Source organism: Periplaneta americana, chromosome 12 (assembly GCF_040183065.1).
Source record: "Periplaneta americana isolate PAMFEO1 chromosome 12, P.americana_PAMFEO1_priV1, whole genome shotgun sequence".
Lineage (NCBI taxonomy): Eukaryota > Metazoa > Arthropoda > Insecta > Blattodea > Blattidae > Periplaneta > Periplaneta americana.
Window position 1 is genome coordinate 161,644,488 of NC_091128.1, and position 23,483 is coordinate 161,667,970.

Genomic DNA, 23,483 nt, shown 5'->3' on the forward strand with positions numbered 1-23,483 from the left:
TTACAGTACCGGCTATAAGAGACCAGTCCTTTGAATAAAAGGCCATAATCATATGTCGCTTTATTTAAGTAAATAATAATAATGATAATGATAATGATAATAATAATAATAATAATAATAATAATAATAATAATAATAATAATACATTTTTGTAGCTAATGAAGCAATGGAAAGTAAAGCTATTCCTTGAAACTCCAACACCAGTGAAACTTTTCATTAGAAGTAAAAATGTTGATTACTATGAACTATTTTAAGAGACTATTTACAGTCATTTGACGCTGAGTCAATATTACTATGTGATACATTGAGCTCAGGAGTTGGAAAGTGCTTCACTAAGAAGGCAACCCAAATATTTACCAAATGCTTCAGCCAGTGGTGCTATAATTTTTAACAACCAGTTCTCTCTGCTAATAGCAGCAAATTTCACAATTTTAATATAAGAATATTAAATAAGCATTACAAACGAAAGAAAATTGCAATGCAACATACGGTACTATTGCAGAATTATGTATACAGTAGTTTAAAAACTCACAAATGCTGATTTACGTTGCAAAGAAGGGCAATACAGAACAACTAACTAGCTTTGAACATCTGACCACACTAACATTCATTAAAATAGAATAAAAAATTGTAGAAGCATTAAAAGAGAAAAACGATGTATCTACATATCTTAATGAGCTTAATATTTAATTTTAGTTAAAAGTCCATTTCATTGTTGTGTATGCGGTTTTGGCATTGGAAGGGGAAAGGCATTTTTAAAAATAGCCTCTCGGTGGGGGGGGGGTTATAAAAATTGAGTATTATAACATATTTTACACACAATTTATCCAACCAAAGCACCACAAATACAGTATATTGACTTAGCGATTCTGACAATATGTTGTAGGTACCTGAGTCTTCCTGCTGCTTCTTTATTGTTTGTGAATGCTTTTCCACATCCTGCTCCAACTTGTGCCTCTCCTCCTGGACCTCTGCAAGGGCAGATTCCAGTGATAATACCTTGGCCTTGATCTGCTGATAAACTTGAGCCACTTGCTCCATTCCGAAACTCTCTTGCTGTATATTAATTTTATCTTTTTCAAGGTCGTCGATCTTGCTTTCATTGTTTGTGATTTGGTTCTTCAATGCAGCATTTTCCTGACTTATCAGACCTAAATCTGCTTGAAGTAATTGGACCTGTGTAACAAAGCCCTGCTGCGACTCTAACAATGCAGCATTCTCCATCTGAAATGCATTAAGTTGCTTCGACAGGTAGCTTTTCTCTAAGGCTTCTTTATAACATTTTTTCTCCAGATCAGCAGTTGCAGATGCATTTTCTATCGTTGATCCAAAATTCTGACAATACATCATCTCTATTTCCTTGTAGAGTTCTGCATTATGAATTTCGAGATCACTGGCTTTCGACTCGAGATGTTTCATTTTTATCATCATGTTGTTTTTCTCATTTTCTGTTTCAACTTTCAGTTTTTCAGCAGTGTTCAATTGGAGACGTAACTCTTCATTTTCCAATGTAATCTGTTTCAGCTGCAACTCAAGTTCGTTCTTTGAATTTGAACCATGTAATTCATCCTTCTCCTGACGCAGCTTCGATACTTCATCTAGCAGAGATGCTTGGTTTTCGGTAATTCTAGATAGGTCTCCCTGAAACACGTTGAATTAGTAAATGTGAGTGTGAATTCAAATGACACTAGTACGAGCACTGAATACATGGCTATACCAACTTATGGTGAAGCTAAGGTGTAAATATTGGGTAAACTGAAAAAAATTTGCTTACTTTGTATCTTGTGTTAGAGCAGATGTTTATCAGCTTTCCTATAAAAATTTGTTGCGAAACAGACCCCACAAGAAGATGATGACCACTCATTTTCACTCCCAAACAGTATAGGTAAAACAATATATAACTTATTTGTCTTGCACCCTGTTAGCCAAGAATATTTCTTAGGAATATGTATTATATGTCTTTCTCATGTTAAATTTTTACTGTATCTGGTTAACATGTTTCGGCCTGTTATTGGCCTTCTTCAGAACTGGTTGTTGCTCGTCTTGGCGCCTTTTGTTTTGTTTCCTGTGGGGGTGTGTTTGTTTAGTGTAATGTGGAGTCAAAGAGTTGTGTGTCGAGAATTTCGTTTGGATGTGTTTATTGTGTATCTGTATATTTCGTATTGTTCTAGTGTGTTTAGTTTCTGGCTTTTTGGTTAGATGTGTAGAATTTCCATGCCTCTGTAGATGTGGTTAGCATTTGTGATGTATTCTGCATATGTGGAAGTGTTTTGTAATTTTGTTATGGCTGTGATGTTTTCTTTGTAACGTGTTTGAAATGATCTGCCTGCCTGTCCTATGTAGAAGTTGTTGCAGGTGTTACATTTGAGTTTGTATACAAATACAACCACACAGACGTATTATAATATATTATAGTATATGTTTTCAAAATGTGTATACCTCAGTTCACTACATAAAAAACCACTGCAAAACACAACACAACATAATAAACTGCACATATTTTTAGCTGACACACTGCATGCTTTTACTACAGACTGACATAGCTAATTTCTTGGGAGGGAGATTCACCAACCATGCAGCTTTCATATGGTGATCTCTCTCTATTGGCAAGTATACAATAATAAGAAATGATGCGTGAAAGCTCACAAACATCAGTCAGGAGTGATGAAATAAGCTAAACCAGCCCTGCAGATAAGGGAGACGAACTTATGAGAATAATCGAATAGGCATCTTTAGTGGTTCGTCATAAAACAGCGATGCCCAATTTTGAAAACGTATTACATTTATTAATAAGTACATAAGTTTTAATTTGGCGAAGCACCATGAGTTCGCAGGTGCAAACAGTGGTGGTTGGCAGGGACGAATCTACTCCTGGTCAGCTGATAAAAATATTCGTAACGTTCACTGGGACTCAATGGATGACATAAATTCAACAGAGAGAACACATTGTAAGCTAAGATAAATAAATTACTTCTATGACTTCATTATCTATTGTTTCAACACTTCCATGTAATAAATTACCTTTAATTTCAGGTTTTCAACAGTGAGGTCGTGCACTTGACTGCAGACCTGTTCTTTTTCCGCTACAATTTGGTCCAACAAGACACTCATATCCTCACCCAGTCTCTTGGAATCTGCCAGTACGTTAGATATCTTGGTCTTTTTTTCTACTGTGACCAGTCTATGAAAAACAACAGAATCAAATTAAAGACGACAATATTATGTTTATGTTTTTATGTAGATTAATATTAAATAAGAAATTGTGTGTACTGTAACTATTCTTAACTACGACTATTTGGTGAATAGCCTATTCAACTGCAAGAAGTCCACACCTGTGGAGTAACAGTCAGCGCGTCTGGCCGCGAAACCAGGTGTCCCGGGTTCGAATCCCAGTCGGGGCAAGTTACCTGGTTGAGGTTTTTTTCCGGGGTTTTCCCACAACCCAATATGAGCAAATGCTGGGTAACTTTCGGTGTTGGACCCCTGGACTCATTTCACCGGCATTATCACCTTCATTTCATTCAGACGCTAAATAACCTAGATGTTGATACAGCGTCGTAAAATAACCCAATAAAATAAAAACTGCAAGAAATGATAGTAAAGTTCCGTGTTATTGCAGAATAAGTGCTGCAAGTATTTATGCCATTTTGTCCTCTATCTATAAAAAGATAATTTGACATAGTACTACCTGTTCTGGTGCTTAATACAGTAAAACCTGCTCAATATAACGCTTTCCTCCTTTAACACTAATTTTTCCCAGTCCCTTGACCCACCCCATAAGGGATATGTTAAAATATCCAGCTTATAACGTTCTCACTTTTAATGCTTTCACGCTTATTACTACCTTTTCTCCTCGTCCCGAGCAAAAATTATTATGTAATATAACACTCATTGCTACCAAATCTCGTCTGGGAGGTGGGGGGGAGACAAGTGAAATGTTGGTCATTTTCAGTCAAAAATCGCATTTTCTTTTCTTTTTTCTTTTTTTATTTTTTCTTTTTTTTGTAGGAAAAAAATGAATCAGCAATCTCTTATTTATATGTTGAGCAAGTTTCAGTGCTCTATGGTGCTTGGAAGCAGAAAAATTACGTGATATTTAAATGGTTGAATGATCTCGTCAAATTGCTGGATGTTATGTGGAGTCATTGCAGTCACTGGCCAGCGGCTTCACTTTTCATCAGCCAAAGGAATTTCCCCTTTAGCTTCTGTACAGTGACGAATCCATCGTCTAACAGTGCTGACATCCACTGTTGCAACTCCATAAACCTCTTTCAAGCTTTTATGAATGCGAATGGACATTTCACTTCCACACTCAGGAATTCTATCACAGCACGCTGTTTTATACTATGTCGACGTCAGCCATTTTCTAACTGATGCAGTGCTGCCATCTGTTGAATTAAGAAGCTGTTACTGCAGTGGACTGTAGAAGAAGGTTTGAGGAATAGCGTCAAATTAAAATTTTTCACATTACCAACTTATTTAAAGAGAGAAAGAAATAGGAGGCATTACTTTCTGACCGACTCTCGTATAATACTGAGTAGCTGGCAAACCTCTAACACTCACAATTCCTGTTTCGTTTGCTGCAGCTGTGCATGTACTCCCAGCAACTCACGACCGAGTTCATTGAGGCATCCACGACAGATATGAAGAATGTCAACCAGAGCATTGCCATCAGTCTGCAATAAAGAAAAAATAAGACGATAAACAAAGAATAAGATGGTGGAAACGACAGAAATACTGCATTTGATGCAGTTTCCTTGGGTGCATCAGCTTCATTCTGCATACTGATACACCATTTAATCAAAGACACATTAAGAAGAAAAAGTGAAACTGAATAAAATAAAAAAATCTGGAAAAGTGAACTGTCTGTGCCTATAACCAGGATGTGTTAAAGTCTACTCTTCAAACACTAAACTACAACTTGGTACCAATATGCATTTCTATGAAATGTTGTGCACCCCATGCCAATGCTTGTGATGGTCTATTTACAACTATTACAGTAAGCCTGACCGGAGAACAGGAAGTCGCAGGTTCGATTCCCGCTCGAGGTTGTGAAATTTTTCTTCCATACCATGGCATGATTGTGACTATAATAGTATTTAAAATTCATTAAAATTTCTTTTATATGTTTCACACTTATACCTTTTTCTGAGGACCCAGCAAAATTCCTATACTTTCCATGTTAATATGAAGAGTATAGGGGAAAAACAATCAAAGTCACAATTCTCGTAAGGGTAATATCATCTAATTCAGTATATTACTGCAAACTTTAGTGTTTTTTCATATCAAAACTGGTAAAAGAGAATTATCACCATGGATACAGTAATTCTTTCCTATTTTTTCATTAGGAAAAGAAATAAATTTTGCAGTAATATACTGAATTTAAAGATGACATCACCCTTGCGAGAATTGTGACTTGGATTGTTTTTCTCCTGTGCTCTTCATATATTTATTTCGATTATCTATTCTTAATTTATTTCTTTTTTACACTTATATAATCGTATTTTAAATGCTCGGAGATACGAAATGTCATATATACGTTCTATGCTCGAAATTAGGTTTTCTGTGAAAATGCAGGGGTGTATTTTGCGGGCTACCGGGGCTACCGGCAGTAGCCCAAGGAAATTACAAAAGAAAAAGTTTATAATATAACATAATGTAATAATTTTGTATTATTAGTTTTACCATAGTAATTAAAATTAAAGTAATTGTTAGATATATTTTGTGTAATAATAGGGTCAGCGGTAGCCCAAACCCTTTAACCAGTATACGCCACTGTGAAAATGTAAGAACGCGAAAATATAGCACGTGTTCATTGTTAAGTTGTGACCCACTTTGATATTTGGAAATTAGTAGCTGTCCATGCTTGCCTCAAACAATCTTGTGTCCTTTAATGATGCTGTTACTGCTTTAGAAACAGTGAAACATTTCGTAACACATCACGATGTAACTGAACAAATTATGGAACATTTATCACAATTTGAGGGCATGCTTTATTTCATAGGAACAAACAGTCCAAAGTAATGGATTTTTTTTTTTGGTAAAATGTTCCCGTTATGAAAAGAAGATTAGACAGTAAGAACAAGGTAGGCCTACTGTAAAGTAAATGAGTAACAGTATCTGTTTTCTATGATTTGAGGCTTTCTCGGCATTGGTTCGCTAATATGTTTTCGCGGGATATCAGCCGAGTTAGGATTTTCGAATGCTCCAAGCTTTCGACTGCTATCTCTGCAGCCATCTTCAGGAAAGTGATGTCCGAACAGAAAGTCGAAGGTTATATAGATGTTAGGCTGTCTCAGGTGAAACGGGATTGGTTGGAGGATCGGCCAATCTGGGGCCGGGAATTGTCATTCTTCGTAAGGTCATTAACAAATCAAGCCACTACTGGGAACGTACAATCAAGGAGGCCATAGAGATTAAGCTGGAGAAAAACAACTTTAACAGGGACGGTGGACTACAGCTCAGTCAGGCATGGACACCGGCCTTGGACCAGCTTAGGCCCTCTTACAAACAAGGTCATGAAGATCACGGACCGAGGACGGCAACCGATTCCAACCGGCGGAACAGGGCTCGCCGCCCGCCAAACTTCACACAGGAATCCCGGGAGGGGCGGAGCTTACAAAGAATGACAATTCCCGGCCCTGGATTGGCCGATCCGCCAACCAATCCCGTTCCACCTGAGAGAGCCTAACATCTATATAACCTTCGACTTTCTGTTCGGACATCACTTCCCTGAAGATGGCTGCAGAGATAGCAGTCGAAAGCTTGGAGCATTCCAAAATCCTAACTCGGGTGATATCCCACGAAAACATATTAGCGAGTATCTGTTTTCTTGAATACTGTACAAAACATCCCAGACATTTCCATAAGGGTCAGGGAATTTGTGACGTGTACTTGTGAGTGAATATTCTAACCTTGATTTCATTCCATTTAACATAAACATCAATGCCTGCATTTTGTAGCAGTTTTTGCAGACTTTCCATGTCATCTATAAGTGCATGTCCTGCTTCCACAGACTGATTCAGCAACATCTTTTGGTCTAGTACAGCTTGCTCCGTCTTCTGCTGAGACAAGGACTGCTCTACAATTGCTGCAACAACACAGGCAAAATAGGCTACGTATTACGCAATCTTAACCACGACTGGAACAAAAGTACCGTATATTAGAACAACTTACATTTCTGCTTCTCAAGTTCGGATTGCAGGCTGCGTATTTGGGCCTTACTGTCGTGCAGTTGTTGTTCTAGGTAACTGAGCTGTTCTTGCCTGCTATCAAGTCTAGCGCGCGGTTTTATTTCGTCTTGGTTTTCTCCTGGTTGAACATCAGCCTGATGATTCAGTTTCGACTGCAAATGCTTCACGCAATTTACTAATCCCAGAATCTCATTTTCCAAACTATGATTCTGCAAAAGTATAACACAAAGTCGTACAGGTACGCAATAACTAGGCTGATCATAATTCCTTGAGACAAAAACGGGACGGAAAAGAGACGGGTTATATTCTTAATCCTGGACTACATACCAGTACCCTTTTTTTTGACAGCTTTGGTTATATACATATTCTTTTGGGCCTATTGTGTACAATGGCTTTAATTTTGTATTATATTCTTTATGGATATGTTATGCAAGGATTTTTGGACTATGAAAAAATAAATTTGAAGTTGAAAAGACAAATTAACTTTATAAAATTACAAAAGTACAGAATTTCTGAACTTAATAACGATCATGGAAACGTCAGTGCTTGAAAATTGCTGATAACTTATCAATTATAAAATTATGTAACTATTTTTATGTTCAAAACATAGAGATTGATGGAAACACAATTATTTTTTACATATGAGTTTTAAAAATCTATAACAAACAGTTGGGATTTATAATAATATGTTACAGTTTGCTTACAAATTGAATACTACACTATTTTTAGAAGAGACATATTTCTAACAATATTGCATAATTTGGAAATAATCTCAGTATTATTTTGAAGCTTGCAGGATAAGAACACCCTCATTTTGCACATTCAACGCAGGTATCTCTCCTGTGTTCTGAGCATGGCAGTTTCTTGCACTTTGTTTTCCTGTCTTTAGCGTGGAGATAAACCAAAATAGCATTATGACCCATTTTTTATGGAACAGTTATACCGCTCTGACTCAGTCCCCAGAGCCTCGTTTGTTATAAACAGATTGCACCACGGGAAAGTCAGGCTAGAATTTGAGTAGGAAAGGTTATGGAATGCACTTCACTACTCCTTGCAACCCTGACTCACAAATTGAACAAAGTTCAAAGTCTACTTGGAAATGCCTTCTTCCACTATGGATTCCCGGGCTTCATTTAGTTTATTTACCTTTCTTTGCAGAGAAGAAATGACGGCTTCTGTGCTGAGTCGCTGCGTTTTGAACAGCTGAACATGCTCCTGCATTAGATTAGAAGTCAGAGCATTCACTGTGCGCTCTCCTTCCAGCTGTATGGACGAATACATGCCCGTGGCATTCCCTGAAATATCCACAACAGACATTAAAATTCACCAGCGGTTCTCAAGCTGTGTGAACACTACCACGAAGTTCACTTCCTGAATGCATGGTTACATTACTAGAAAGCAGTGGCGGCTGATTGACTGAGGCAAGTGAGGCCAGGCCTCAGTCACTTGGCTTAACAGAAATCAAATTTTGTGTTTTTATATAATGTATTAGTTATTTGAATGAAGCATCACTGTAGAAGCATTTTAAAACTTTGTGATGTATATAGACCTGTTTTGCAGTAAAATTTACTCCTGAGGCCAGAATCGCTCATGCTGGGTCTGGTTGTGGTGTATATAGACCTGTTTTGCAGTAAAATTTGTTCCTGAGGCCAGAATCGTTCGTACCGGGTCTGTCTTTTGAATTTCCTGTATTTTCGCGGGGTTTGAGCTTGCGCTTAAAACGTTGTGGCCGAGGCACAATTCGTCTGGCATCGTGGCTTGGTCAGGTTTCACTCCTCACATCCATGGGCCGGCCTCAAGGGTAGAGTGGGGTGGGAATAGCAATGGTGACTTGTCTTCCTAAATAGGTCATAAATAACACAAATTCCAGCTCTTTGGCAGGCAGAGACCCACACTATTCCCTCCCCTTATGTCTCAGTTTATGACTTAAGCGAGGGTGTTGTACTATTGTACTTGAGTAGTGAATCTGGGCCAATGTTGTTATGTATTTTGGGAAAATATAAACAGAAACAAATGCGAGAAATAATGCTGGTGTAGTTAATTCATTGTTAAAGTGTCCTTTTTTCAAGAAGAAATAATATTGAAAGAAAGGAAGTTTTAAATAAAGAGAGAGTCTACCGAGATCCTACGACATCGCTGACAATTTTTCTGACAGATAATCTTAAAAAGCGAGTTTCTATTGCATCCTGGTATGGGCAACATAAATGGTTAAGTGGTAATGTGGTGCAAAATAAACTTCTCTGTTGGCCTTGTTCGTTGCTGTCAAGGGAAAAAAATAAAAAGAACAGAAAGGAGGGGATTTTCAACACATAATGTGGGTTGCTTCATCACACTGAAACTCACAGCATAACAGCTTATTTGGTGAGTGACATTATTTTTCATCAATAGTAGGCTAATAATGATGGACTAATAATAATAATAATAATAATAATAATAATAATAATAATAATAATAATAATAATACAGTAATCATGATATTAATAATATAACAATAATTAATATCATAAATAAACATTTCCTATCGGAGGCACTTAAACTAGTTGCATCTGGCCTCACCGAGGATTTCGATCACCGGCCGCTACTGCTAGAAAGGCAGTTTCTGTTCAGTCTAAAGGACTTTGCATTGGCCTTAAAATAATTACAAAATTTATAGAATCGAATTATTCCTTACTATTTGAACTCACAATAACTTCATAAAACTTCTGAGTTATTATGTTATAAACTTTCCACAGTGAAGTCAATAAAAATGTTTAGTTTTAATTAAAAAAAAAATGTCAACATGTCTCCCTCATAAACTATGCTGGAAAATAGTCACATCTCATGCTTCCAACTTGACGTTTCAAATTTCAAAATATAGAGGCAAGGTCACAGAAAGAGTCCTAATCAGTTGGAGGTAAGTGAGATCTGTCTTACGATTTTCGAGTACCAGTAAATGTTGCAGACAGTTTGGAGCCTATAAGCATGCTCAAATAAGACACAATATCATACTGCCCTAGGAATGTAATGAATTGATTACGAAATGTTTGGCTACATAATACTAGCACTTACATAGTTGTTTTTCCAGTTGCTTATCTGTGTCGTACTTAGAAATGCATTGCTCCAGGATATTCTCACTATCAAACAACTGCAATTCATGAAGATGGGTCGATTCTTGTACCGGTACATAGCTGAAAATAGAGGTTAGCTGCATATTTGTAACTGCAATGACTTCCAGAATAAGCAATGTGAGATGATCATCGTATGTACATGCATGTTTATGTAAAAGTTTCACTGCCAATCTCCACACTTCATCTTAATTTGATTAAATTTATTACATTTCTTAAAATTAAAGGAAGAATCAGCATCCATGGCTACTTGAGTCTTTTTCTTTAGGTTGTTTAAAAACCAGAATCATAAATAATGGCATTACAAATTTAAACTGGAATGCAATTTATAGTTGTTGTCTGACTACACTTTTCAAGTACTGATTAACTTGTACCGGTACTTCGTACAGGAAAACACACTGGTCTCTGACATCAAGGAAACAGCATTGTGCAGTACTCACTCTTTCTCATGACTGACCATCTCATTTTCAAACTTATCCTTTTTGGAAGTTGTGTTTTCTGATTTATTGTAAGAACTAGATATTTTTCTATCTTCATGCTGACTTCTTGAGAACTTTAATGATAAAAGTTTTCGCAAGAAACTTCCTCGACGTTCTTTCCTTTGAGATGTGGGCATCTGGGTTCCATGACTGGTAATATATGCGCAATACTGAAACATGTAAGACATATTTTTCATCAAGAACTGTTTAATTATTTTTTTTTTAATTCTAAAAATCACCATGAATTACTGAGCTGTTATAATACACTTTTTATTAAATCAGTCTTTAAGCTGCTAGTACATGATCAAATTTTCACTAGATTCACCAATTCACAAGACATTTCAAGACTTGTCATTACTTTACAAGTTTCATTGTCAAATCACTTGGGGTTTTCCCTCAACCCAATACGAGCAAATGCTGGGTAACTTTCGGTGCTGGACCCCAGACTCATTTCACCGGCATTATCACCTTCATCTCATTCAGACGCTAAATAACCTAGATGTTGATGCAGCGTCGTAAAATAACCCAATAAAGTCAAATCACTTAAAATGATTAAAAAATCTTTGACTGTCTTGAAAGTAAATAAACATGTTCTAACTGATCAAAGACTTTGAAAATTTTTTGAAGGAATTCACCAATGGCATTCGAAAATATTATAGCACCCAACCAAATAATAACAGGCATTACTTACTTACAAATGGCTTTTAAGGAACCCGAAGGTTCATTGCCGCCCTCACATAAGCCCGCCATCGGTCCCTATCCTGTGCAAGATTAATCCAGTCTCTATCATCACACCCCACCTCCCCAAATCCATTTTAATATTATCCTCCCATCTACGTCTCGGCCTCCCTAAAGGTCTTTTTCCCTCTGGTCTCCTAACAAACACTCTATATGCATTTCTGGATTCGCCCATACGTGCTACATGCCCTGCCCATCTCAAACGTCTGGATTTTAAGTTCCTAATTATGTTAGGTGAAGAATACAATGCGTGCAGTTCTGTGTTGTGTAACTTTCTCCATTCTCCTGTAGCTTCATCCTGCTTAGCCCCAAATATTTTCCTAAGCACCTTATTCTCAAACACCCTTAACCTATGTTCCTCTCTCAGAGTGAGAGTCCAAGTTTCACAACCATACAGAACAACCGGTAATATAACTGTTTTATAAATTCTAACTTTCAGATTTTTGGACAGCAGACTGGATGATAAGAGCTTCTCAACCGAATAATAACACGCACTTCCCATATTTATTCTGCGTTTAATTTCCTCCCGAGTGTCATTTATATTTGTTACTGTTGCTCCAAGGTATTTGAATTTTTCCACCTCTTCGAAGGATAAATCTCCAATTTTTATATCTCCATTTCGTACAATATTCTGGTCACGAGACATAATCATATACTTCGTCTTTTCGGGATTTACTTCCAAACCGATCGCTTTACTTGCTTCAAGTAAAATTTCCGTGTTTTCCCTAATCGTTTGTGTATTTTCTCCTAACATATTCACGTCATCTGCATAGACAAGAAGCTGATGTAACCCGTTCAATTCCAAACCCTGCCTGTTATCCTGAACTTTCCTAATGGCATATTCTAGAGCGAATTTAAAAAGTAAAGGTGATAGTGCATCTCCCTGCTTTAGCCTGCAGTGAATTGGAAAAGCATCAGATAGAAACTGACCTATACGGACTCTGCTGTATGTTTCACTGAGACACATTTTAATTAATCGAACTAGTTTCTTGGGAATACCAAATTCAATAAGAATATCCCTCTTAACCGAGTCATATGCCTTTTTGAAATCTATGAATAACTGATGTATTGTACCCTTATAATCCCATTTTTTCTCCATTATCTGCCGAATACAAAAAATCTGATCAATAGTCGATCTATTACGCCGAAAACCGCACTGATGATCCCCAATAATTTCATCTACGTACGGAGTTAATCTTCTCAAAGGAATATTTGACACAATTTTGTACGACGTCAACAAAAGTGATATTCCTCGAAAGTTACGACAGTTGGTTTTGTCCCCCTTTTTAAAAATAGGTACAATTATGGCATTTCCCATATGTATTCTGCGTTTAATTTCCTCTCGAGTGTCATTTATATTTGTTACTGTTGCTCCAAGATATTTGAATTTTTCCACCTCTTCAAAGGGTAAATTTCCAATTTTTATATTTCCATTCGTACTATGTACGCGATTAAACTAACAATCTTAAATCAATACATTATTACTTATAATTATTAAACCAATAAAATTATTAGCTATACCAAGCAATCCACTTTCAATCTTATATCATCCTCTCCTGCCCATTAAAAAGGATTAAATAGCCAAACTATTACTTACCACTGGGGTCGTGGAGCTTGATGCGTTGTCTGCAACCAAATCTGTGTTATGGGAACTTTCTGGTTTTGCTTCAGAAGATCCAAGTATCCTGTAAGATGTAACATTGCATAGACAGTTAACATTGATAGCTTCCTATCACCGTAACATAAAAAGCTTCGCAAATTACAAATAAATAAAAGTAAAATATAATTTGTTTAATTATATGATTTTATTTTAAGTATCTTTCACAATTCAGTTCCAGATTATTGCGTGAGAATTCATATTTTCTAAGTTTTTGTCTTGTTTTGTCCAACATCTGTAGTTTCAAGATATTCACTCACTCACAGAGGTTAAGCAGATAGCTATTGTGGAGAAAAATGGATGGCTGGTAAATTTTGCCCGAACCCCTCTCAATTAGGAAAGAGGTTCCTTTTCTCGTCATAAATGGTAACTCCTTTCGTTTTATTTGCTTCCTCGAAATTCAAGGCTGCCTCTTGACTAAGCTTAACAATCGATTTGATTTACAGCTGAACAGCCGACTTCTAGCCTTCATGACACAGCAAGGGTGAACGATCATCCAACTAGTACGGTGATAACATATGATTAGCATGACGATCTTCCAACCACCCGGCTATGAAACTGGATTTCATTACTCACTGTAGCTTCTCAAATTCATCATGATACTGGAAGGGTACAGGTCCCGAACTTTATCATGTGTGCATACAGTAATCTCCCAATATCTGCAGGGGATATGTTCCGAAACCAACTGTAGATACTAGTGAAACCCCAAATAAATCTTTTTTCGATAACAAACATACATATGTTTTGCCAATCTAGTCTTTCCCTGTAAAGCAGATTTGAATAATTTCAAGGGAAAAATTGTTCCAGAGCCGGGTATCAATCCCGGGACCTCTGCTTGAACATACCAGCGCTCTACCAACTGAGCTACCCGGGAACAATTTTTTTCCCTTGAAATTATTCAAATCTGCTTTACAAGGAGCTTTACCTGAAAGACTAGATTTGCATAATATATTCGTCACTGTGTACGTTAACAGAAAATCACAATTCCAAGTCACACAGAGATTGTGTGCACTCGATGTGGGTCTCTGGCATTTCATGAGCCCACGCGAGTTGTGTGGATATAAAAGGGAAAAGTTGAGACGGTGTGGTTGGAGTTCCCGGGTAGCTCAGTTGGTAGAGCGCTGGTACGTTCAACCAGAAGTCCCGGGATCGATACCCGGCCCCGGAACAATTTTTCCCTTGAAATTATTCATACATATGTTTTGTTGTCTAGTCAACTGTCCGAAGACAGATCTGAACCCCACAATGCATAATTAGAATTAGATGACCAGCCTGCAATTATAACAGTATATACACCCAAACTAGTGCAACAAAGAAACTAACATGGCACCACTTATGAGCAACTAGGTCAGAAGATAATAGGGTAGGGTGTCCAGTTCCTTTCCCCCTCCATTGCTTACGTTGCCGATTAGCTACATATTACACTAATCAGACTTCAGATGTAAACAAACAATTGTTCTTCCTTTGATACATATCGTCAAGTGAAATGTACTGCCTGATAAAAGATGTACATAACAGCCAGAATCTAAATCAGAGGTAACATACATAATATGGTATAATTTAACTGACAAATTGCAAGCAAGAAGACATGAGCAGAAGTAAATAATAATAATAATAATAATAATAATAATAATAATAATAATAATAATAATAATAATAATAATAATAATAATAATAATAACAATAATGCTTACTTACTTATTTGTGGCTTTTCGATAACCTGGAGGTTCATTCTCGCTCTCACATAGGCCCGCCATTGGTCCCTATCCTGGGCAAGATTAATCCAATCTCTACCATCATATCCCACCTCCCTCAAATCCATTTTAATATTATCCTTCCATCTACAACTCGGCCTCCCCAAAAGTCTTTTTTCCTCCGGTCTCCCAACTAACACTCTATATGTATTTCTGGATTCGCCCATACATTCTACATGCCCTGCCCATCTCAAACGTCTGGATTTAATGTTCCTAATTATGTCAGGTGAAGAATACAATGCGTGCAGTTCTGTGTTTTGTAACTTTCTCCATTCTCCTGTAACTTCATCCCTCTTAGCCCCAAATATTTTCCTAAACACCTTATTCTCGAACACCCTTAACCTTTGTTCTTCTCTCAAAGTGAGAGTCCAAGTTTCACAACCATATAGAACAACCGGTAATATAACTGTTTTATAAATTCTAACTTTCAGATTTTTTGACAGCAGACTGGATGACAAAAGCTTCTCAACTGAATAATAACATGCCAACTCTCTGCTACAAGTCATTATTTTTGTCTTTCTACTGAGTTAGTAGAAGATTTGAATGTTGAGGCGGGTGATTGGAAAATCAGTGTTAAATTCTGGTCTGTGCATAGATTAGCATGAGGCCCTGTGCTCGTGGGACCTCCGGGCAACTGTCCACCATGCCCATGCATCAAGACGGCACTGGTGCTCATTCCTTATTGTATGATACTTTAGACCGCTCGTTAGTTAATGACCATAAAATGTAATTAACAGTATCTGCAACTTCACACCTTCTAGCGAGGTGTGAGTGCCTCCAGGCTTGCACAGACTCGGCGTCAACACTGATGAAGCGCACAGCAGGCACCACACTTCCACCGATGTGGATGAGCGTGTTGCCTGCCTTCCCCTTCGACTCCAGCAGTCGCAGTGACTCGCGGATGATCGGGTTGAGGATGGCTGCTGCCCCTCTGTCACTGTCACAGTGAATGCTCCACTCAAGTGTCAAATGAGGCATGGGATGAGCTGAACTCTCCGCCAGTGAGGAGTCTTTGTTGCGGCCTCCCAATAAGATGACAACATCCTGCTGCGTAACCTGTTACAACAGCAGGCTCATCACTATTTTGTAGCAATAATCAAAATAACACAATCTCTTTTGCACATTACCTAGCTATATTTAATACACCAGGGAAATTAAATCAAAACAAATTTATTATCATGATCCTGTTAATCTGTATTCAGTAACATAGCATACGTCAGAGTATAAACAGTGCATTTTGTAGCAAATAAAATATAGGCCTATATAAAGATTATACAAATCATACTTTTCCTAACCTGTTTGAAATAATACAGATTTTTAAAAGTTACTACATTCACAGAGACAGTGTTGCTGCCAATACCGAAGAAAAATAATGTCAAGAAATTTAATGAGTAAGGACTATCAGCCTGATATCGCACTTCGGCAAAGATTCTCCTGTTATACTGAATCGACGTATATATTCTAAAATGGAAGAACAGTTGGAAGAAAAGCTATTCGGTTTCAGGAAAGGAAAAGGTACGCGAGATGCAATTGCACTGCTGGGAAAAATCGGTCAAAAATACCTAGAGAAGAATAAAGAAGTGTACCGGTATGTAGTATTGTGAACTTGGAAAAGGCTTTTGACAGAGTGACTTAAAATAAACCTATAGGGAACCTAAAGAAAATTGGTGTGGGTTAGGAAGATATGAAACAATAAGCCATATTCAGGATAGGAGAAGAAATGTCAGAGGGAAGTGGAATAAGGAGAGAGGTACGACAAGGATGCCCTTTGAATAATTTCAAGGGAAAAATTGTTCCGGGGCCGGGTATCGATCCCAGGACCTCTGGTTGAACGTACCAGTGCTCTACCACTGAGCTACCCGGGAACTCCACCCGACACCGTCTCAACTTTTCCCTTTATATCCACACAACTCACGTGGGCTGACGAAACACCAGAGACCCACAACGAGTGCACACAATCTCTGTGTGACTTGGAATTGTGGTTTTCTGTTAACGTACACAGTAACGTATATATTATGCAAATCTAGTCTTTCAGGTGAAGCTCCCTGTAAAGCATTATTCAAATCTGCTTTACAGGGAGCATAATATATACGTTACTGTGTACGTTAACAGAAAACCACAATTCCAAGTCACACAGAGATTGTGTGCACTCGTTGTGGGTCTCTGGCGTTTCGTCAGCCCACGCGAGTTGTGTGGATATAAAGGGAAAAGTTGAGATGGTGTCGGGTGGAGTTCCCGGGTAGCTCAGTGGTAGAGCGCTGGTACGTTCAACCAGAGGTCCCGGGATCGATACCCGGCCCCGGAACAATTTTTCCCTTGAAATTATTCAAATCTGCTTTACAGGGAGCTTCACCTGAAAGATTAGATTTGCATAAGGATGCCCTTTACCCTGTTTAATATCTACTTGGATGATTTAGTGAAAAACTGTTTTCAGAACATGGGAGGAGTGATAGTAGGAGTAAGAAGAATAAATTGCATAAGATTTGCTGATGATATGGCGTTGTTAGCAGAAGAAGACATAATACTAAGGAATAAGCTACTGGAGCTAAATGACAGCTGTGAGCAGTATGAAATCAAGATAAATGCAAACAAGACGAAAGCCATGATTATTGGAAAAATAAAGAAGGTAAATGTGCGAATTCTTATTAAGGCAGTGGAACAAATGGACAACTTCAAATGCTTGGAGTGTACTGTAAGTACTAATATGAGCTGCTACATGAAAGTCAAAAGGAGGATAGCAATGGCCAAGGAAGCTTTTAATAGAAAAAGAAGCATCTTCTGCGGATCTCTGGAGAAAGAACTAAAAAAAGGGACTACTGAAGTGCTTCGTGTGAAGTGTGGCATTGTTTCGGGCAGAAACACGGACTTTACGACAAAGTGAAGAGAAACGACTACAAACATTTGAAATGTGGATATGGATAAGAATGGAGCATGTGAAATTAATGGATAGAATAAGAAATGAAGCTGTGCTAGGAAGAGTGGGCAAAGAAAAAATAATGCTAAATTGATCAGGAAGACAAAAATAAATTGGCTGTGCCACTGGCTAAGGAGAAACTGCCTAATGAAGGATGCACTGGAAGGAATGGTGAACGGGAGAAAATTTCGGGGTAGAAGAAGATATCACATGATAGACATTAAGGTATATGGATAATATGCGGAGACTAAGAGATAGGTGGAAATAGGAAAGATGGGAGAATGCTGGGTTTGCAGTGAAAGACCTGCCCTCGGCCAGGAAACTATGAATGTATGAATAAATATACATATTTTTCAGAAATTAATATTATTGCGTTTTACATTTTGTACCTTAAGTAATTCATACCTAACATGTACAGATCCAGAAACAAAATTTGAGCCACCTGATTTTTCCAAGTAAATTCAGGTGGGCCAAATTTTGCACTGTATGCGCAGTGTGTTATAACTTGAACTTGGAAAATTCAGGTGGCCAAAATTTTGTCTGTACAAATCACATTTATTACTATCTTACCATTGAAATAATAATTAAAGGAATAAGGAATAATCAAATTGGGTTAGTAAAAAAAATATCGTAGTTTGGACTACCTACTATATTTAATCAGGTAAATAACTGACAAAGATATCTTTAATTCATAAAATCTTTATCTGAAAAAGATTTCAATTAGAAGTATGGTAGCCTATACTTGTGAAGTTATAATAAAAGACACAATTGGAAAAATCATATTAAAGAAATTACCCCCAAACTAAATTCAGCTTGTTTTGCTATTAGATCTATGCAAAAGATAGTAAATATCAATACCTTAAAAACAATATACTTTGCATACTCCCACTCGGTAATGAGTTTTGGAATAATATTCTGGGGAAATTCCACAGATAGTAACAATATATTTCTATTACAAAAAAGAGTAATTAGAATAATAGTAGGTGCCAAATCTAGGGAATCGTGTAGGACTATTTTCAAAAAACTACAAATAATGCCCATGGCTTGTCAGTATATCTTTTCATTAATAATCTTCCTCGTATGTAATAGTGAAAACTTTGTAACTAATTCAACAGTTCATAGCATAAATACACGTCAAAAAAATGACTTTCATACTCCATCGGCAAGTCTATCGTGCTATCAAAAAGGAGTGCATTATATGGCAGTAAAAATTTTTAATAGCCTCCCTATCGATATAAAAAATGAAACTCAAAACATAAGATTATTTAGGGCCAAATTAAAGAAGTACTTAATTTCTCAAGCCTTCTATTCTGTAGGTGAATTCATGACATTCAATAACACTTCATGAAATTGATAATAAAACTATGTGTTGTACTAGTAGACTATATTGTAAATCTCGTCTGTATATATTTCATCTAGACTGTGACTATAAATTAAGATTTTATAATAGTATTAAGTTTTTTGACTTGTTCCATATTCTAGCTGTAAGCATGTATGAATACCATGGAATGTTAATAAATACAATACAATACAATACAAACATCAATGGAACCATACCGGTACCTATTGTCTATATTATTCGACACGTTTTCTTATGTAACAAATAAAATGATGGTAGAAATATTGTAATGGCCAATCTTGAGTACAGCCAGGTAACATTCAAAATATAGTGCTTCCGTTTTCGACTCGCGCATGACGTCATTGTTCTACATGACTTAATCCCCATTCCAGTCTGATTGGTAGAAACATTTGGTTTCTGCGCACTTTGAAATGTATGTTACCGGACTATAAATCACCAATTGTGTCTGACATAGTTTTTCGTGGTTTCCCAAAGCCTTCCTTACGAATGCTAGTATAGTACCAATCAATGCAAAGGAACAGAACCAATCTGTTTCCCAATTTTAATTAGCCCTTCACCATTTCTTCTTATAGTACATCATAATATCATCTACTGTAATAGGCCTGCTATATATCTTAATGTTTATTTATTTTTAAGCTCGCCCACTGAGGGCATGATGGAGAACCACGTCATTGTTGAGAAATTAAAAAAAAAATCTATATATTAAATCAGAAGGACTGGTAGTAAATTCATCCTACTTACTTCTTGTATGTTGCCATACGAATACAGCAAAAGCCAGACTTCGTTATTCCCAAGTCCTGCTACCTGGAGCACATTTTTATCACCATTCCTCAGTTCCAATCTTTCACCTACATCTGGAATCTGTATCATTATGTTTCCTCCCATTGGTCTTTCACTTTCCTTTGAAGTAGGAATATCTGTGGTACTTAGCTCTGTTTCTGATGAACAGTCATACGTTTGGTCGCAGCCTCTATCCTCATTTTCTTTCTTGTTCAAATCATCAACAGACACAATATAACACTGCACCACATTTCGCTGTTGCATTCCCCATTCAGCTGCAGGGTACACCAACTGCTCCATGATACGGTGCAACATAAAGAGATGCTCTCTTTCAGTTGAGAGTAGTGCTGCGCTTCTGTAACCATCTTTAGCACTGTGTCTTAATGCAGAATGCAAACAATTAAAACCTGGTTCATATTTCAGTTGTTGGGTTTTATAGTTTGTATCCTTCAGCAGCTCCACTGGTTTATAGTTTAAAGGGATGTAAATGTCATTATCTTGCATCTCAACTATTTAAAAGAAAATAAAACAATGGTGAAAGTATGATTACAGTAAAATACCAGTATAACAAAATCCTAGAGACCTCTGAAATTACTTTGTTACAGTGCATTTTCGTTATAAAGGAAAATACATACTTGTTCATTTACATCTACTGACGACGTAAATTCCTCGTATTTTGCATTTGTATTTTGTATTTTCGTGTTGTATGCAATATGTTCTTTTTTTTTATCTGTACTGTCTATTGTAATTGGGGCTTTGCCCTGTTATGGACATAAATAAATAAATAAATAAATGTAGGTCTGGAAAATATCCTTAAATAAACTAAAAAGTTGAACTTGCATTGCATTTGAAAAGAACAAGTTTAAAGAAAGGCATAGACAAAGTACAATATTCAAGTTTTTTGAAGCACTTTCTGAGGTGCCATTGTTGCTTGGGAAGCCATGTTGTGAGATTAGTGAGCTGTGATTGGTAGTAGAAACTAAATATGAAAAACTAAACACAAAATTCAGAGACATCTATATCATATTAGACATACTACATTAGCTAGATATTTAATGACCACGTAGTCACTATGCAATTGCAATATTCTTAATAATATAAAATATATCTCTACTTGCTAACAAATTGTACCCTACCTATGTTTAATATAGGGTAGTTTTCGCTAAAAAAAAAAAAAAAAAGTAACTTTTTTCAGCAAGGGAGCGAAATTTTTACTTCATTATACTGATTATTTTTCTAAAAACTGAATTCATTACATTGAAATTATTTTAAGATTAGATTATATGGGAAAAAGGTGGGTAACAGAAAATAATTTCGTAATACCGAATATTTCGTTATACTGGCATTCGTTATAATGACATTTTACTGTTATGACTAACCAGAAATGGCAGTTCGTCACAGGGAAAACCTCCTATATTTCACCTATTTGCCTTTCTCCACCAGTTGTATGCCCAATAAAGGTTACTTCCCCATTTCTCTGCTTCCCGCATTGCTAAGGATAACAAGGCTGTGGACCAAGCTCAGACGTCATTATTTTGTCCAGGTGTTGCCACATCAGAGAGAATTGCATGGCACACTCCCAGTACAAGTTCTTGTAAACAATTCTGTTCACGTGGTTGTTGCAACAAGGGAGGGAGAAATTTCTCTCTGTGACAACTGATAAAGACAAGAATAAAGAATGCACAGATATACAGGGAGAAGTATTCCCTTCTGTCCATTTGTCACTTCTGGCTAGTCCTTGTAAGTTATAATTTTAGTTGGCTTATTTTACGACGTTTTATCAACTGCGACGCTTATCTAGCTTCTGAGTGAGATGAAGGTGATAATGACAGTGAAATGAGTCCAGGGTCCAGCACCGAAAGTCACCCAGAATTTGCTCCTACTAGGTTGAGGGAAAACCCCAGATTTGAACCCAGGCTAGCTCGTTTCACGGTCAGGTAGGCTAAGCATTACTCTACAGTGGTGGACTCTCCATTAAATAAGGCACTTTAGATAGACATTTAATATCTCGTATATTTATTTTTTATCATCATCATCATCCTTAAAGTTTATGGTACCGGTACTAAAAGAACTGTTATGTTCTACAAAAGCTGTTTTGACTTATTTCTGAGATAAGTTAATTTTATTATCCCCATTAAACAATGCATAGTTATAACAAACGCTAATTTAAAAGAATTTTATTATTCCCATTAAACAATACATAGTTATAACAAACGCTAATTTAAAAGCGATTAATTTATAGAGGTGAATAAAAAAGAATTTACAGAACACTTCATTATTACTGACTCCCATGAAAAAACCAATAGACAAAAAATTAACAAAATAGACAATAAATGAGTAGGCCAGTGATAAAAGCAACTACATATATGAAAAAAAAAAAATAGATTTTGGTACCTCTGGATTCCATTGAACATTTTAAAGGTATAAAAAACAGTTGCAAACCACATAAAATCGAGAAAGAAAAGTGGATCAAGTTGCAAGAGAAGTTAAATCCCATTAAGATCAATTGCAACTGAAGTTATATTCATCAGTCGAATTTACAATTGCAATAACAGATAAATAATTATGACAAAATGGCAACTTGAAGCTGTAAAAGTAGCTACATCCTTCTTTATATAAACATCAGTGAAATTTATTTTCATTTAAGTAAAATTATGTGTGCGTAGGAGAAAATAATATGTTGACTACACTGGAGAACAGCAGTACAGTACCTATATTATTATTAATATAGTAGTTTCGTATCAACAGGTTCGAGTTCATTAATTTATTGTATTGTCTTCTTGAAAACTAGCTGTTACTTTTCTGATTTATTAGTTTTACTTTCAGAATAATGATGGATGAGGATATTAATGAGATGATAGAGGATCAAAGCAATATAGTTCAGACTTTCCCCACCAAGACTGTTTGATTTCTTTTTTCTTTTAATTAAACCAGGAACATCTGACTAGAACGTGAAAAAGACATTGTACGGTAGATTTTGTCTATGAATAATTGATATGTTTTTTAATATATAATTTTGTGTATATTAATAGGGTAATAAAATTCTTCAAACTATAAAATTACGTTTAATTTCGTAGCCTAAATCAAAAACTTAACTGTATTTGCATCTGTACAGGAAGTAAAATGACAGACACGTCAGTGCTAAATCCAGCTAAATCCTTTGTCTGACCGCAAAACCAGCCAAGTGCATTTTATTTTGATAAACATCATCTCATGCCATACAGGTTTTGTTTACTAACAAAAATATTTGTTATCATTTTTAAAGAAATAGATATTTTTGACAAAAAATGGTTTCCCTCTAGCCAAAAAAAAAAAAAAAAAAAAAAAGAAGAAAAAATCAAGTGAATAGCCTATAACGACTTTTGTCAATGGGTTACTCAACTGAAACGTCCTATTTGTCTTAAACATTTAAAACATTATAATTTATATTGAGGGTGACAAAATGTTAGGAATGTGTGAATGCAAACATACTCTACTTTGAACAACTCCTATAACACAGGTATT

General features: G+C 36.4%; 1 protein-coding gene across 2 annotated transcripts in view; it reads right to left on the reverse strand.

Annotated features, from left to right (window-relative positions):
• The window catches only part of LOC138711087 (uncharacterized), a 45,823-nt gene that overhangs the window by 20,006 nt on the left and 2,334 nt on the right, over window positions 1-23,483 (reverse strand). For both annotated transcript variants that reach the window (XM_069842404.1, XM_069842405.1), the window contains exons 3-13: window positions 19,941-20,488; window positions 15,680-15,981; window positions 13,112-13,199; window positions 10,738-10,946; window positions 10,242-10,360; window positions 8,340-8,488; window positions 7,177-7,402; window positions 6,915-7,090; window positions 4,564-4,676; window positions 3,022-3,181; window positions 891-1,641 (exon numbers count right to left, since the gene is read on the reverse strand). In XM_069842404.1, the coding sequence (XP_069698505.1) occupies window positions 891-1,641; window positions 3,022-3,181; window positions 4,564-4,676; window positions 6,915-7,090; window positions 7,177-7,402; window positions 8,340-8,488; window positions 10,242-10,360; window positions 10,738-10,946; window positions 13,112-13,199; window positions 15,680-15,981; window positions 19,941-20,488 (2,841 nt within the window). The remainder of the gene's footprint in view (window positions 1-890; window positions 1,642-3,021; window positions 3,182-4,563; window positions 4,677-6,914; window positions 7,091-7,176; window positions 7,403-8,339; window positions 8,489-10,241; window positions 10,361-10,737; window positions 10,947-13,111; window positions 13,200-15,679; window positions 15,982-19,940; window positions 20,489-23,483) is intronic.